We start from the raw sequence: 17,576 nt of genomic DNA, 5'->3' as shown, positions 1-17,576 counted from the left end.
TATGGGCGTTTTTCCTTAATGCATGTCTGCGAACCACATGCATGCTCTGCCTGAGGAGGCCAGAAGAGGGCTTCAGATCCCCTGGAACTGGGGTTCCAGAGGTTGTGACCCATCACGTGGATGCTGGGAATGAACCTAGATCCTTTGCAAGAGCAGCTGGTGCTCTTAACTACGGAGCCATCTCTCCAGCCCGCTTCCTTTTTTTGGGGGGGGGGTCATTCAAGACAGGTTTTCTCTGTATAGCTGTATATCCTGGCTGTCCTGGAACTCACTCTGTAGACCAGGCTGGCCTCGAACTCAGAAATCCGCCTGCCTCTGCCTCCGGAGTGCTGGGATTAAAGGCGTGCGCTCCCACGCCGGGCTATCCAGCCGGTTTCCTTACTGTTAAGTTCTCTACCTCTGAGCTACCCCTCTAGCTGCCTACTTCCGTCTTGATGTCAGACCATCATGAATCTAACATGAACCCATTCTCTTTGACATTCGCACAAGCTTGTGTCCATAAGCATACACCGTGTGGAGGTCATAGAACATGTCCCTCTTGAAATCAGAGCATCTGTGCTTGCCTCTGCACCAGTCCCTTACTGGAGAGAGGCTATTATCCACCCTCTAGGGAAGAAATGGGGAGAGAGTCATTAGACCCTCACCTGAGATTACAGTTGCTCCCGCCTCTCCTCTTGTGCAGACCTCCAACAGCATCTGGCCCCCGGAGATGCTAGAGAATATAAAGGGGCAGGTAAACGAAGGAGACACTCCTTCTGGCAGGTCACCGTCCATGCTGGAGATGAGTAAACCCAATAAACCCATTGGTTCACCAAGCTTGGCTTGGATGTTTTTGATCTGTTGTCGGCGCCCTATTTTGGGTGAATAGACATTTGTTCATGTCTCCTCAGGAAGTCAGTCAAGAGTGGGGCTTAAAAAAACACGCAAACTGTGCATGATACTGTCTCCTGCAGCTTGCTGTCTTACGCTACATGTTTTTGTTTTCCTTTTCCTGTGGGGGTACAAATAGATCTAACAGTCCTTTTAACTATTGTGTACTATTCCATTTCGTCTCGCTCCAGTTGCTACTACTAACAAATAAATGGAAGAGCGTTGAGCAGTATCAGAGCTGGTCATCTCATTAGAACGCTCATTGAGTTTATTTGTCTGGTCCTGGGAACTGTTTGTGAGTGCCCAGCCTAGAAATATGGCAATAATTTATTAAGGGTTGAAAATCGACCCAGTTGACAAAGAGCTTTGAATCCTTAGTGAATTTGACATCTCAACCCTTTTGGCTGCCGGCAGAAACATGCATGCAGACAGCCACTGGTGAACATCCGAGTCTGAGTTCACTGGCCCCCCACATCCAAGGCCACCGGGTGAGCGAGCCCTTGAAATACCCTTTTTTTCCTCCGTTGTTACCCAACTGGGAGACTAAATATTTTAAGGCTCCAGCAAAGTAAACCGTCAAAAAGGGGAAGAATGTTTGGTCAGTCTTGTGGGGAGACCTAGAACTTCGCTGGGCTGTTCAGAGTGAGTGATGCATTTTTGGGCGAGTCTGCAGCAGTGGTCAGAGGGGAGGCGGCTGCGGAAAGGGTTTCCCCATAATGGGCGTTGCCCCAAAATCCAGGGAGGGAACCGCCAGACGGCTCCTGGGTTTTCCCCGGTCGCCTTTGGGGGAACTTCTCCACGCTCAGGAACAAAGCGGCGTGGAGCATCTGGCAGGAACCGAGACCCACTCCCAAACTTGCGGCCTGTGCGCCCCTGCGCGAGCCGGGCCTCGCTTCCTGTCGCCGGTTGCCTCCTTCCCCCGCACCCCCCCTCCACCACCACCTCGCCTCCGCCCCGCCGCTACTTAAGTCTCCGCGGGACCCGGCGCGCGCGGCCGAGGCTGCGGCGGGCACGCGCGCTCCACGCCGGGTCCTTGGCCAATCAGCACGGAGCCCGAGGCGCCGCCGCGCCGCGCGCGAGCCGAAGCCCGGGCGGCTCCTCCCGTGGAGAGCCGAACCGGACCGAGTCAAGCCGAGCCAAGCCGAGCCGGGGGCGCAGAGCGCGGGAGGCGGCGGCGCGGAGCCCAGGTGAGCTGGCCCGAGGCGGGCCGGGCTGAGTCGGGGGTGGGGGAGGGACGCAACCTCCCTGTGGGTCTCCGGGTCCCGGACGCGCGCGGGGGCCGGCAGACACAGCCCAGAGGCGGGCCCCGAGGGGACCCCACGTGCGCCGCCCCGCGCCCCGCCACGTGGAGGGCTGCGTTCCCTTTCCCCCCCGGCCTCCGGAGCCGGGCGGCGCTCGGGGTCCGGCGGCAGGAGCCGGCCTGGAGTTCCGCACCGAGGTCCGCCGGCCGGGGCGGTCCCGGATCCCGGCGATGGCCTAGGCCACCCCTGGCGCTTGACAGGTGCGGAACCTGAGCGCGCGGGAGCGTCCCACCTCCGCAGGCTGCCAGGCACGGGGAGGACCCTGGTCCTAGGGGCTTGGACCTGAGTCTGCCCTCTGATCACCCCGACCTCACAGGCCGACTTGATCCTTTTGACCTAAATTTACCTCTGGGCTGCAGCGCGCGGTGCATAAAGAGTGCCTGCCGGCTCCCTCTGGCACAGCCCTGGGGTGGTGGTGCCCTGCTATCACCGGGGCTATGCCAGGGTTCTCCCCACCCCCTGAATGCCCAGTTTGGGAAACGGGGTGTTTTCACAGCTCTGTCAGCCTCCTTCCCGGCTGCTCTCACTTGGAGAGGAAGAGGTGGCACTTTGCAGGGGGATGGAGCAGGGGGTGGAGGACATCTCAGGTGCCATGGGCAAACAGCCTCCTGATCTGGGGGTGGGTGGGTCATGCTCCGCATTCATTACCCTAGATGCAACTTTTACCTTCCTCAGCCTCCTCTGTGATGTTCCCCCAGTCCTGGAGTAGAAACTTCAGGTGCCCTAGGGCATTAATGATGTCTTTTACTCCTCCTCCTGACTCTGCCCCCACAGGACCTAGAGGAGGATTGCTCTGCCTCCCCACAGCTCCTTTGTTCTTTGGAAGTGGCAGGGGCTGCCGCTGTTCCCAAGCCCACAGAAACTGCAGTTTCAGAATAGATCGTGTTATCAGTGTACGGAAGCAGCTTCAGTTTGCCCGATCCCCCTCCTGTACACTCTACTGCTGTTACACCACTTCATCAAAACCGTCATATGCCGGGCAGTGGTGGCACACGTTTTTAATCCCAGCACTTGGGAGGCAGAGGCAGGTGTATTTCTGAGTTCGAGGCCACCCTGGTCTACAAAGTGAGTTCCAGGACAGCCAGGGCTACACAGAGAAACCCTGTCTCGAAAAACCAAAAAAAAAAAAAACCAAACCCCAAAAAACAAAAACACAAAAACAAAAGAAAACCCCGTCATATCCATCATATGATGAGCCCCTACCTTGGATGAGCCCCTACCTTGGATAACAGTAATTACATTTTTCATCCATGCCGGGGATAGAACCCAGTGCCAGCAGTAGGCTAAGCCCACCCTTAACCAGTGAGCTTACACTCCCACCCCCTCATTAACATTCATTGAGTTCTTGGTGTGTGGCAAATAACTTTATCTTGCCTGGGTCATCTCATTTGATGCTAACCCAAATCCTTTGTGGTGGGGAGTTTTTGGTCACCGTGGTTGAGAATAGGAGATTAAAGTGCCTAGTATTGAATGGCTCAGAGAGGTTAGTTAACTTAGCCAGGATCACACAGACATTGCCAGGCTTCCCTTGCCTTCTTGGGGGTAGGTAGCCCAGGCCTGTTTGCTAGGCTGTGTATGAGGACACAGAGATGCTGCTGTCCCAGCAGGACTCAGGCTTGGCTTTCCCTGCAGTTGCTGGTGGGCTAATAACTACGCAGTATTTCTCAGAGGACGGTCCCACCCCTCCTGGTGAGCATTTGGAAACACGTGGGAGGTGACTTTTGGCTTGTCAAAATGAGACTAAGCGCTCTTGGTGTTTAGTGGGCAGGAGCTAGGGAATGCCAAATGTCCTGTAAGAATGTCCCTACCTCAAATGCCAGGAGGGAGATGCTGAGAAATGCTGTGAGCCTCAAGTGCTGGGGAAGAGAGAGAGAGAGAGAGAGAGAGAGAGAGAGAGAGAGAGAGAGAGAGAGAGAGAGAGAGAGAGAGATCGAGCCATGGGGTGCTATTTCTGGAGAAATCTGTTCTGATGGGAGTAAACCCCAGCGGCTCCCTGGAGGAGGTGTCAGTTATGCCGAGCCTTCAGAGATGGGCTGAAAAGTTGAGGGACTGGGTGGAAGGACTTTGTGATTGGCTGTGGACAGTGGCTAGGGCTGCTTTCTTTCCACCATCCTGGGAATCTGTACTTGCGCTGTGTCACGCACGTTGCTCCTCTGAGTTCGAGTCCTTGGACTCGTGGGCAAGAGAGTCCCAAGGTGGCTCTCAGGCTGCAGTCTGATCTGAGCACACCTAGCCTTGTTCCTCAGAAGCTGAGGGAGTTAGAGGTTTCTCTTTCTCTGATTCTCCAAGACATCTCAGACTGGAGATATGGCTCAGTTGATAGAGCGCTTGCCTGGTGCACTTTGCTAGCAAGCCCTCTGCCACCAAACTCCATTCTCCCGTTCTTTAAAAAAACAAAACAAAAAAACAAAATTGAGGTGAAGTCCCCCCCCCAGGTGGCATTTAGGACACTCACAGTGTCATACGTCTGTTCCAGCTGTCTGGTTTCAGAGCATTCCTATTAGAAGGAAATTCTTTACCTAATAAACCATCACTCCTTGTTCCCAGCATCCCTCCCTCCACCCTCCCGCAGGCACCCACACATCAGCTTTCTCTGGGATTTGTTCACTGGATGCTTCCTGTGAGTTGCATCTTATTTAATAGGTGGTCTTTTGTGCCTAGCTCCCCTCAGAATCACATCTTCTATACTTCCTTTTTTATGGCTGAGTAATATTCCACGCAGCGAGCAGACTACACCTGACTTATTTATCATGCCAGACATTTGTGTTGTTTCTGGTATATGGGCTTCTCTTTCTTTCCCTCCTCTGGGAGCCAGGGTCTCATGCAGACACCACTGTGCCTAGCTGACTTTCTTTTTCTTTTTTCTTTTTTCTCTTTTTTTTTTTTTTTCCCAAGTTATAAAACCTTTTAAGCGCAGAGAAAAATGCCAAAGTTTGGTTTTGCTTTGTCCATTTGGGCTAATTTGTACTTCACAAGGCAGGAAGGAGGCCCTGGGCGTGGCAGGAACTCAGTCTGGCTCTGCAGCATCCAACCCCCTGTTTGGGGGGTCTGGGAACAGACACTGTACTGTGGGGAGCTCACGGGAACTGGGGCCCGCTCCCTCTGGGAGTCTCTGAGCTGCTGGGGGAGGCCTGCGCAACAGATGAGCCGCATTCTAGACCCCCCCCCCCCGGTTGGAAAGGGAGAGGGAGAAAACTGGAGCTTCTGTCGTGCCCCCACACCCACCCCACCCCACCCTGAAAGCTGCGGAGGGACTATTTCTGTGTTGCCTCCTTTTATCCCGGCGGCTGTAAATAGTTGAGAGATGGCAGTTACGGAGATAAAAAAAAAATGCTAATTCCAACCTGGAAAGGAGGGAGGACGGATGATCCCCGCAGGAAGTGGGGGCGAGGAGGGGAGACCGAGGGATCTGCCCTCTGCCCTGAATTGAGGGAAGGCCGAGGTGGGTGGTGCTGCCCAAGTGCTTCTGTTAAGGGAACCCTTAAAGGGGAGTCGGTGGTTAGACAGGAGGACAAGCCAGGGATCGTTTTGTTCGAGGCAGGATCCTGCTTTGTGACCTAGACTGGCCGTGAATTTAAAAGATCGTCCTGCCTCTGCCTCCCTCGCGCTGGGATTCGTGTGCCTCTCTGCCTACCTAGCTCCACTGTGCTGTTGAACGTCAGGAGCGTTGCTGTCAAAGCCTCTGGCAGAGAGAGAGAGAAAGAGCGAGCCTTTCGGTTTATTTCAGACCTTGATCCCCGTTCTGGGTCCAGGTGTGGGGCACAGGTGGCCCTGTAGACCCGGCTTCCTGGTGTGTCCCTGCTTAGGGGGCGGTGTACTTGAGGCTGGAGAAGGAAGGAGGCGGGTTAAACATTCTATAGCCACGCAGGATGGGGGGTGGGGGGTGGGGAAAGGGGGAACAGGACCGTGTGGGAGGGCAAGATAAGGCCCCTTGTCTCTGATTGGCCAGACTGTGTATTGCTGGATTGGATCTCTCTTCCTCTCTGTGTCTCTGTGTCTCTCTCTGTCTCTCTCCACCCCCGCCCCCGCCCCCTTTCTCTGTTCCCATTACAGACTAAAATTCCGTTTGTTTCTCTGCCTCTCCCTTTGGTTCAGTGGAAGTCTGGGAGGGAGTCATGGGAAAAGCGCTAGGAAGGAAGCCGGCTACTTCTCACCTCATGTTCTGCCCCCCTGAAACACGCGCCCCGCTCACCCACGTGGCCGCCCTTTCTGTATCTTCAAGGTCTTCAGAGCCCTGACTGCAGACAGGGTTGTCCTGATATTTTAACGACCCGTGATCCCTCAGATCTCTGAAAGTGGCCAGCAGTGACTCAGAAACTCCTTGGTCACTCAGGGGATCTGGCCCTGGGCGGCAAGAATCTGGACGTCTGGCTCTAGTCCTTGCCCAGCCGCAAGCCCCACTGCCTGCCTTCTCTCACCTACCCTGGTTTTTAGCATCTCCACCTGCAGGCCCCTCCGCCTCCTATATCTGTTGCTGAAGCAGTGGGCAGTGGGCAGCGGGCAGCAGGCAGCTCTGACAGCATATCAGTTTGGATGTGAAAAACAAACAATAAAACCACATTTCCGCGCCCCCCCAACCCCCATTTGAGGCCCGTCATGGCGGTGCCCACTTTTAGTTCCAGCGCTTAGGAAGCAGAGGCAGGCAGATCAATAGATCCCTTAGGGATCTCTGAGTTTGAGGCCAGCCTGGTCTACAGGTCAGGTTCTAGGACAGCTAGAGTTATAGAGACCATATCTCAAAAAGATTTAAAAAAATTTTTTTTTGTTTTTGTTTTTAGTGTAAGTTAAAGCCAGTCAAGGACTTTTTATTTTCTTAATTTATGTGTATGTTTGTGTGAATATACACCATCTGTACGCTAGGGCTCACAGAAGCCAGAAGAGAATGTTGGATGTCCTGGTGCTGGACATGGGCAGTTGTGAGCTGCTATGTAAGTGCTGGGACCTAAACCCAGGTCCCCTGCAAGAGCAGGAGATGCTTATAACTATTGAGCCGTCTGTCTCTCCAGCCAGGAGTTAGACCTCATACCCTCGGAAGTCTTTGCTATGCTTTGGTTTAGTGTGTGTTCATATCTAAGACTTCTCTGGCTGTGTGATCATGGGCAAGACCCTCTGCCTCAGTCTCCTCACTAGAGAAGTAGAGAATAATGCGGTTACCATGACAACTAAGAAGTTGATACAGGCTTAGCATGATGCGGAGTGGCCTGGAGAGTTAGTCCCACAGCTGCCACAGCTGCAGCTGTCAGAGCTGTTTCCAAGAGGGTGAGATTCCCCAGCAAGCGGTGTTTCTCCCGGTTAGCCTGCTCACTGGTTCTTCTACGGCACTTTTTTTTGTTGTTGTTTCGTTTGTTTCCCTTTATGGTAAACAAAACGAAAGGTTGACTTTGTAAGGGTTGTTTCCTTTCTAGGGAGCAAGGTGAGGGCTGCCTGGGTTCTCAGGGAAGTGGCAGCTGCCTTGCAGTTTGGCCTGCACGAGAGCCTGAAGCTTTTCTGACCCTCAGTTCTTCATCACTTATAGGTCAGAGTCTTGACTCAGGGAGCTGAAAACACTAGGGTATGTGGGCTTCAGGCATGGAGGAATCAGGGTGCCAACTCGGTTTCCCATCCATTGTCTTCCCTTGATGGGCATCATTCTAAGGTAGGGTTCTCCCAGCACTAAGTTCAGCAGAAAGAACTCTCCCCGCCGCCCCCTTTTGAACATTGAAAAAACTGGCAGTAAGACGCACTAGCCTGAGCTCAGTACATAAGTTCTCTTGAGTCCGTGACGTGGACCAGAAGAGTCACGTCCAGCTGGGCAGTTTTGTGCATGGTGGTGGGGTCGGCTCTATAGGGGAGCCTCACAGGGAAGGATGTGTTCCTAGGCGTAAACTGGGCTGCCGTCCTAAGACTAAAAGGAATGCAGACTCCAGCTCAGTTGAAGACAACTTCTGACCTTCTGACCGGCCTTGGGATGGATGTCTGAAATGTACAACCTCCAGCTTACATCTGCCCGGTGCCAGCTGTGTTCTAGAAAGTTTTAGGCCTGAGAATTCAGGGCTGAATTCAGAACCTTGTTCTCTCCAGCCAGTCAAGCCACATTGCTGGCTTGCGTCTGGGCATTTGTTCCAGATACAGGTGGAGACAGCTGCCTTTGGTCTCCCCTCATATAGACTGAGTTCTGAGGAGGGCAGCTGCGTGGTTGATAGGAGCCTCTTGTTAAGATTCAACCCAGCCTGTACATTACTCATGGGACAGTTTGGGACCTTTACGAGGCTCCGTCCATAACTTGTAGGGTTTTTTTTCTTGGAAGGCACAGACCAGGACTGTCAGCTGTAGCATTTGCAGAGGCCCCAAGATCCACTTCAGGCATCCGGGTGAAACAAAACAAAACTCTGACTTGTTTTAGTGATATTTGAAACTACCATATGACTCTAGGTAAGTCAGTAATCTTTAATTTTTTCCTAAAATTTATCTGTTTGTTTGTTTATTTATTTGAGACAGGGTTTCTCTGTGTAGCCCTGGTTGCCCTGGAACTCACTCTGTAGACCAGGCTGACTTTGAACTCAGAGATCTGCCTGCCTCTGCCTCCCAAGTGTTGGGACTAACACCGTGATTGTTTGAGACAAGCTCTCTCACTGAGCCCACCACTTAGCAGTCGGCAGTTGCACTGGACTTTATTCTGAGGGTTCTGTGGAGCTGAGCTCTGGGTCTCCCTGCTTGCATGCGCATTCACCACAGGCATTATACCGAGGGGACCATCTCCTGCGTCCCCTTCTTGGTTTATTTTTGATTGGTCGGTTGGTTGGCTAGCTGTGGTGGTACATACCTGTAATCTTCACAGTCAGGAGGCTGAGGCAGGAGGATCACAAAGCTAGCCTAGGCCTTATAGTGAGGCTCTGCTTCAAAACAAAAAGTTTTTTTTTAATTAATTTATTTATTATATGTAAGTACACTGTAGCTGTCTTACGGATGGTTGTGAGCCACCATGTGGTTGCTGGGATTTGAACTCAGGACCTTTGGAGAAGCAGTCGGTGCTCTTAACCACTGAGCCATCTCACCAGCCCCCCAATTTTTTTTTATTTTAATTAGAAAGGGAAAATATTTCCCGGGACAGACTTCCTTTATGCCCCAGGGCCCCCAGCTTCCTTCTGTGTCACCAATGCCTCTCTCCTGTTCTCTTGTGTATTAGTGTGGCTGTCCCCGTTTGTGGTTATGGGCACACTCCTTTTAAATGGTTCATGGGATTGTTGGTCCCTTGCTACAGAAATCGCATCTCCTCTATAATGGCTCGGAATTTTCCTTTGACCCATTGAGTTTGTTTGTTTGTTTGTTTTGATCTTCGCATGCTTTCACTGTGTAGCCCTGGCTGGCCTCTCACTGTGTAGCCCTGGCTGGCCTTATATTTGCTGTGTAGCTGAGGCTGAACCTTGAGACCTTAAACAACGTCTCCTATGCCTGTACCTCTGTAGTATTATAGGTGAGCACCCCTGTGCCTGATTTACACCATGCTGGCGACCCAGGGCCTCTTGCAGGCTTGATAAGCCCAGTTGATTGATGGATTGATCTTCCTACCTAACGGCTGGTTAAAAGAACAAATGAGTGAAATGAGCTTCCTCTAGGGCCTTGGGCCTCAGTTTCCCCAGGTGAGAGAGGATGTGGCTGTTTACCCGACTCCAGGGTGGTATCGTTCCTGGCCTTGGCAGGATCTGTGGAGCTGATTTGCACGCCCCCTCCCCCTCTTTTTTTGTCTTGGAGTGCCAGGGAGGAGGGGCTCTGAGGACCCTGATGAACCCTGAGGAAGGTGTGTCTCTGATTTGGAGGCCCACGTACTAACTTGTTATACTACAGCTCCCTTAGTGGCTCAGCTCAACTTAGCTCAACTCAGCATAGCATTTGGCAGGCAGCAGTTGCTGGTTGGAAATGGCCCCCAGGAAATGGAGATGGCCAAGCGTTTCCTGGAGGCCTGTGCCACTTTGGCTTCCTGGCAGAGGAAGGAACATTCCTCTCATCCTGGCTGGGGACTGGCTCCATCTGCTCCAGGAAGGGTCTGGTGACTCGGTTGGGTGCCCTGGAGGTGAGGGAGGGAGGGGGGAGGAAGGAGAGGGGGGGGAGGGAGGAGAGGGGCTTCCGGGTGGGGCAGTGTTTGTGATTCATGGGGAACTAACTGCCAGGCCCAGGCAGGGCTGCTGGCATTTTGTCAAACCCCAGCAGCTTGTAGGAATGTCCTCTTCAGTCCTGTGTTCCGATCCCTGCCCTTCCTTGCAGCGGGCTCGTCCCGGGGGGATTACACAACCGTGCAGAGTTTCTCCATGCCTGGTGCCTGAGACTCCAAGCAGTCTCAGTACAGTCTTTGATGCCAAACTCTTGTCTTTTAAGTTTATTTTTCTTGCTAGGGAAAGTATTGGTAGCTTCATTAGATTCTTGCGGGGTCTCTGGTCCCTAAACAATTCAGAGTCCTGGCTGAGATTGTAGGGATGGGACAGGATCCGTCCACGCCCTCCTGGTCTTTGTGCCTCTCTTCCCTAGACCTGGGTGGGCCTGCCTTTCCTTCACGGCCTGGGTCTGAGCACTCCCCTCCTCCTCCTCAGACCTTGAAGGCCAAGCCTGCGTCAGAAGCAGTGGCGAGGGAGGCCCAGGCCAGACACTGGCTGGCCAAGGAGACTTGATTAAAAGCAGCTTTGTTGGGGGCGGACGGCTCGGTGTCCTTGGCCTGCAGTAGAGATCGATAAGCAATTGTTTTTCTGTTGGCAAGAAAAGAAAAAAAAAAATCTCCATTGACTTTTGCAGGCACTGCCAAGTCTGGTTTTCTTTTCAGGAACACTTGTAGCCCCAAGTGGCTCAGAGAGGAAGGAGAGGTCGCCTGCCCTGGGGTTGTGGAATCCATTTAATTTCAGGTGGACTCACTGGGACAGTAGTCACTCCGGAGCATTCTAGAACACAGCCCCTGTTCATAGACATTGTATTGAAAGATGAGCTTCTTAACACTTCAGTCATGTATTGAGTGAGCAGCTCATCTGTTCCCTGTGACTGACTACCCAGAATGCGCCCATTTTAAAGATGAGGAAACTGAGGCAGAGAGAATTTTAAGGCAAGCTGGGCAAAGGATAAGCCCAGGATGTGGCCTCCAGCGCCCTGCTTTTCTCTTTTGGAAGATGGGGATCACAGCCAGGCTGCAGAGAGTGCGGAACTCGGGCAGAAAGATCCACTGATGGGAAAGCTGAGGCAGGAGCGTGGCTGGTGATGTCTTCCTCTGTGCTGAGGTGTGGCATCTCGCTTCTTTTCATGGCAGCTTGCTTACTCTCTTCTTGCTTACTCTCTTCCTGTGGCATGGACACAGACACGCACATAAATAAAAATTATATACGTAACATACTCGATGTGAAAATGAGCTATATTTCACCATTTTTACATGTACAATTAATTCCCTGGCGTCAAGCTTGTCCACTGCCTCCTCCCTTTAGTGAGGACTTCCTCATTCTTTTGCGACTCACTGCTGTGCTGCTTTCTTTACTTCCTGTTTTGGATTCAGGTTCTCACTTAGTCCTGACTACCTCAGACTCACTCACTGAGTAGCTAAAGGTGACCTTGAACTGCTGCTGCTGCTCTGTCTGTGTTCCAGCAAGCACCAGCAGCGCAGGATGAGCAGGGCTGGGGGTGGAGCCCAGGGCTGTACACACTGTGTCTGCTGGCTCCACCCCCAGCCCCCGCGCCCAATTGAATTCGACCATCATGGGTGCCGCCCACTGCTTGTGGGTCAGTGGGCGTGTCAGACTTGTCTTCCTGCTTTGACTCTTATGTGATCCAACACGTCCCCTCATCCTTTGTAGACATAGGGTTCCGTCCACCCTTTAGCAGGATGCCATGACTAGTGACGCCATGACCGTTGCTGTGCAGGGGTCTGAAGCCCTGCCTTCAGTTTTTGAATGCGTACCAATGAGAGGAATGACTGGCCACGTGGGACTTCCATGGCCAGCTTCCCGAGGAAGTGCAGAGGCTGCTTGCTGTTTGAGCGTGTCCTTCTCTTTCTGCAAACCAGGCTGAGCATCCTGTCACATGGTTGTGTTTGTTGTGGTTCGTTGGCATGTGGTATATGCAATGTACTGGGTGCGTGTGACAAGGGATGGCCTCTCTGTCACTCTCTACCTTATTCCCTTGGGACAGGCTTATCCACCAACCGTAGAGCTTGGTTGGCAGTCTGCAAGCCTCCTGTCTCTTCCCTCATAGCGCTGGGTTTAGAACCCAGCTTTTAGTGTGGGTGCTGGGATTTGAACTCAGGCCCTCACACTTGTGCAGCAAGGGCCCTACCCACTAAACCATCTCCCCGGCTCTCATTGCATTTTTTTCTTTCTTGAAAATAAATTTCAGCCGAGCAGTGGTGGTGCACGCCTTTAATCCCAGCACTTGTGGGGGTGGGGCAGAGGCAGGCGGATTTCTAAGTTTGAGGACAGCCTGGTCTACAGAGTGAGTTCCAAGACAGTCAGGGCTATACAGAGAAGCCCTGTCTCGAAAAACCAAAAATTAAAAAACAAAACAAATAAACAAGTTAAATCAAACCAAATCAACCAACCAAGAAAAACCCAACACTTTTTTTTTTTAAATCATGAATGGTGTTCATCTGTGGGCGCAGGTCTGAGCTGAGAATGCCAGGGGTCTCTGACTGGAAGAATCATAGCCCACTGTTGACATAGTAGATGTTTCTGAAAGGGCAATCGAGAGGGCCAGTCACATCCTCCTGGGAGCTCTGACTTCATGCCACTTCCTCTCATGGTCCTCCACCCTCACCCGTGTGACCCAGGAGGCCTTTTTTCCTCAGTGACATCGCAGCCAGCACCCACTGTCTTCCCAGCACCTAGAGAGACCTCCGTGACGAGCACACAGCTGCCCTCACATTGCATCTGCACGGACTTCGCTCAGTAGTAGTGCTCCTGACATTTGTCCACCAAAATTTGTCAAACAGGAGCGAAAGGTTAATAGTCTGTCCCAGGGATGGTGGGAATTGACAGCCTGGAGATGTGTGCCAGCCCCACCCCTACCCCCCTTTTCCTCTCTCAAATTGATATAAAAGTTCACACGAGGCTGGACCTGGTGGCGCACACCTTTGATCCCAGCACTCAGAAGACAGAGAGGCAGGTGGATCTCTGACTTCGAGGCCAGCCTGGTCTACAGAGTGAGTTCCAGGACAGCCAGGGCTACACAGAGAAACCCGGTCTAGAAAAACAAACAAAATAGTTTACATGACCTAAAATTAATTTTTTGGGGGGACACAGTACTGGGGCAGAACCAAAGTCTCCTCAAATCCTAGTTAGTAGCTTAGCTGCAAGCTGCACCCCTAGCCCTCTAATTAACCCTCCTTTTCCTTTAAATGTGAGACAGGGTCTCACTCTGTAACTCTGACTTGCCTGGAACTCCCAGAAGTCCTCCTAGCTCCATCTCTGGAGTGTGCTGGGAATAAAGGGGTGTGCTACCACGCCTGGCAGGTTAACCCTGTTAGGATCGCATTCAGTACATGCCCTGGGCTGTGAAATCACCACCTCTGACTAGTGCCAAGATATCCTTGCCAGGATGAAGCCCTGTACCCATTATGCAGTCTCTGAATTGTCCCCGGAACGCTCCTCCGTAGTCCTAGGTAACCGCTAATCTGCCTGTCTCCCTGGATTTGCCTAGTATGGAAATTTCATTTCCGTGGAATTATGCAATACAGGGCCTCTTGGCATGATGTTTTCATCTGTGTTGTAGCGGTTGTCAATGCTTCTGGCCCTTTTATGATTATCTATTCATCTGCCGACTTCCTCCTTAGCTCCAAGGATGAGAGCTGTTTGGGTGTACTCTCAGGAACGAACCACATGGAACTCCTCTAACTTTTTGAGGAACCACCTTCGGGCAGCCATCTTGGTTCCTTAGGTGGTGCTGTGGATTTGAACTCAGGTTCTCATGCCTGTAGGTAGGGCAGGCATTCTTTACCACTGAGCTGAGATCTTCTCGGCCTATTTGTTTTGAGACAGAGTCTCAAGTCTATGGCCTGGGCTGGCCTGGAGCCTGCACCCCACTTACCCCACCACAACTCAGGGGGCAGATAGCACATCCATGACTTACAGTTTACTCGTCTGTGGGAGGAGTCATTGCATTGAGGCTTGGAGGATACAGGTAGATTAAAGAAGTGTGTGTAAGTAGCCGGGCATGGTGGCACATGCCTTTAATCCCAGCACTTGGGAGGCAGAGGCAGGAGGATTTCTGAGTTTGAGGCCAGCCTGGTCTACAAAGTGAGTTCCAGGACAGCCAGGGCTATACAGAGAAACCCTGTCTCGAAAAACAAAAAACAAAAAACCAAAAACCAAACAACAACAACAAAAGAAGTGTGTGTGTGTGTGTGTATGTGTGTGTGTGTGTTAGTCATGTGCCTGTGGCAGCCAGTGGCATCAAATCCCTGAAGCTGGAGTTATAGGCAGTTCTATGTGCTGTGGTGTTTTGCCTGCATGCATGCACGCCTAGGTGAGGGTGTCAGATCCCCTGGAACTGGAGTTGTGAACAGTTGTGAGCTGCCATGTGGGTGCTGGGAATTGAACCTGGGTCCTTTGGAAGTGTAGCCAGTGTTCTTAACTGCTGAGCCAACCCTTCAGCACCAGATACTTTTACTAATTAAAGAAAAAAGTCCAGAGGGTGCTTTAGAGATGGTGCAGTAGTCAGCAAACCGAGTTTGATCCCCAGCCACTCACAGGGCAGTGTGTCCTTATGAGCCCTGAGCTGAGAACACAGAGAAAGGTTGGTCTTTGGGGGCTTGCTTGCCAGCCAGCCTGGCCTGACTGGAGACCCTCAGGTCCTAGTGAGAAACACTGTTTCCAGTAACAAGTTAGGAGACTGGAGAGATGCTCATTGGTTAAGAGGAGCTGGGTTCAGTTCCCTGCATTCACATGGCACCTTTAAAACCATACATGATTCCTGTTCCTGTGATTCCAGTGCCACCTTCTGCTCTCTATGGGCACCCATGGGACATGTGGTGCACATGCATTCACATATACGGCAAAACACCCACATACATAAACATAAAACTACTACCACCACCAAGAAACCAAGGTGGGGAGGTTCCCGATGAAGGAAACTGAAGTTGACCTCTGACCTCTAAACATACTTGTACATACATGTGAACTCAGACATATCCCTATGTATATCAAACATACAAAATCAAGAGACCTCATTTAATATTCTCTCTCTCTCTTTCCTCTCCTCTCTCCCTCTCTTATATGTATATGTGTAATGTGTGTGTGTGTGTGTGTGTGTGTTTGTGGTCATGTGTGTGTGGTCCTGGCTATCCTGGAACTTGTTGTGTAGACCTGTCTGGTTTCAAACTCAGAGATCTGCCTGCCTCTGCCTCTGCCATTAAAGGCATGTGCCACTATGCCTGGCTCCCTTTTTCCCTTGAAGACTGTGTCTTATGTATCCTAGCTGACCTCAAATCCACTCTGTAGCTCAGTAAATGACTGTGAATTTCTGATCCTGTTTTCACCTCTTCTGAGTGCTTGGATTCCAGACTGCACCACCATGCCATTATATACGGTGCTAGGGATTGAACCTGGGACTTTTTGTTTGTTTGTTTGTTTGGTTGGTTTGTTTGTTTGTTTGGTTTGTTTAGAGACATGATTTCTCTCTGTACCCCTGGCTAGTCTCTGTAGACCAGGCTGGGCACAAACTCACAGAGATCTGCTTGCCTCTGCCTCCTGGGTGGATTAAAGGTGTGCACCCCCACTGCCTGCTGAACTCAGGGCTTTGTATGTGCTAAACTAGCTCTCTGTTGGGGGAGCTCCTACTGCTAAGCTCCCATAGAGTCTTGCTTGGGGTGGGGGGGGAGCAAAGTGGGGGTTGGGGAACCTTGAAGTGGTAGACTCACATCCCTGTTAGGCAGTGCAGGTAGTTGCCACTCCTGTCTCTTGGGGTTCCTTATTCTTGCTTGGTATAGGAATTGAATGAGATTGATTCCTTGTCAAGACGTGTGAGAAGAAATGCAAAGAGTACATTGCCCCACCCCCCCTGTTTTAAACTTAAAGATCTCTGTAGACCAGGCTGGCCTCGAACTCAGAAATTCGCCTGCCTCTGCCTCCCAAGAGCTGGGATTAAAGGCATGCGCCACCACGTGCCGCTAAACTTAAAAGATCTATGTGAGTGAATATTTTTGCCTGTATATGTGTCTGTGCACTGCCTGTGCCTGGTGTCCTTGAAGGTCAGAAGAGAGCATCAGTTTCCCCTGGAATTGGAGTTACTACTGATGGTTGTGAACCACCATGTAGGTACAGTTTGGGGAATCAAACTCAGGTCTCTGGCAGAGGAGCAAGTGTCCTTAACCACTGAGCCATCTCTCCAGCTTCCAAAGACTACATTCTTGCATAGGCTGGGAGATTACATCACAGTCGTGGTTTGTTTGCAGTATTCATTTTTTATTTTTTTCAAAGACAGCTCTTGCTGTGCAGACCAGGTAGACCTTGAACTCCTGTTCCCACTACACTGGGCTGTAAGCTGTTCTTAAGGATGTTAAATGTGTGCTCAGATCAGGCACCAGCCTGGCCTAGTGGAAAGACTCCTCTCCCTATCCCCCGTCTGGCTGACCTCTGTCTTTCTTTCTGCAGGCAGCTCTGCTGCTGATGGGAGCGCCCCGGCCTGGCTGATGAAGTTGGTACACACACCATGTCATCATGTGTCTCTAGCCAGCCCACTAGCGACCGGGTGGCCCCCCAGGATGAGCTGGGAAGTGGGGGTGGCAGCCGGGAAGGCCAGAAGCCCTGTGAGGCACTGCGGGGACTCTCATCCTTAAGTATCCACTTGGGCATGGAATCCTTCATCGTGGTCACCGAGTGTGAGCCAGGCCGGGGTGTGGACCTCAGCCTGGCCAGAGACCAGCCTCCGGAGGCCGATGGCCAGGAACTCCCCCTCGAAGCCTCGGACCCTGAGTCCCGGTCCCCGCTTTCTGGTCGCAAGATGTCCCTGCAGGAGCCGTCCCAGGGCGGGCCGGCATCCAGCAGCAACAGCCTGGACATGAATGGACGCTGCATCTGCCCATCCCTGTCCTATTCACCAGCCAGCTCCCCACAATCCTCTCCCCGGATGCCCCGGCGGCCCACAGTGGAGTCACACCACGTCTCCATCACCGGTTTGCAGGTTCGTTCGTGCGCTGTGGAGTGAGCTGTGGTGGTGGTGGTTCGGGTAGAGGGGGAGGATGAGCTGACAGACAGTTAGAGGCTGCAGACTGAGTGGAAGTCTCAGAAGTAGCAAAGCCAACGACGACGTCCCTTCAAGTGCTCACTGTACAAACATTAGTTCTTCCTCTTTGCTTCTGGGAAAACTTTCCACAGTCAGACCGAGGGTATCTCCTCCAGGCTGACGGCATCCTTCATGCGCCTTTCCCAATAGCCACTGAACAGAGTTTGTCTCCTTTCTTTGCGA

General features: G+C 52.1%; 1 protein-coding gene across 4 annotated transcripts in view; it reads left to right on the top strand.

Moving 5' to 3' along the window:
• Positions 1-1,908: 1,908 nt before the first annotated feature.
• Camkk2 (calcium/calmodulin dependent protein kinase kinase 2) overlaps positions 1,909-17,576 on the top strand; it is a 50,534-nt gene continuing 34,866 nt past the window's right edge. For 2 of the 4 annotated variants that reach the window (XM_021162228.1, XM_029477260.1), the window contains exons 1-2: positions 1,909-2,057; positions 16,763-17,291. In XM_021162228.1, the coding sequence (XP_021017887.1) occupies positions 16,821-17,291 (471 nt within the window). In that variant the 5' untranslated portion in view covers positions 1,909-2,057; positions 16,763-16,820. Of the gene's footprint in view, positions 2,058-8,457; positions 8,583-16,762; positions 17,292-17,576 lie in introns of all 4 variants that reach the window. The other 2 variants (XM_029477259.1, XM_021162227.2) reach the window with 2 other exon arrangements.

This window comes from Mus caroli, chromosome 5, assembly GCF_900094665.2.
Source record: "Mus caroli chromosome 5, CAROLI_EIJ_v1.1, whole genome shotgun sequence".
NCBI lineage: Eukaryota > Metazoa > Chordata > Mammalia > Rodentia > Muridae > Mus > Mus caroli.
The sequence above is the reverse complement of the archived record's forward strand: the minus strand, read 5'-3'. Positions and strand labels throughout refer to the sequence as shown.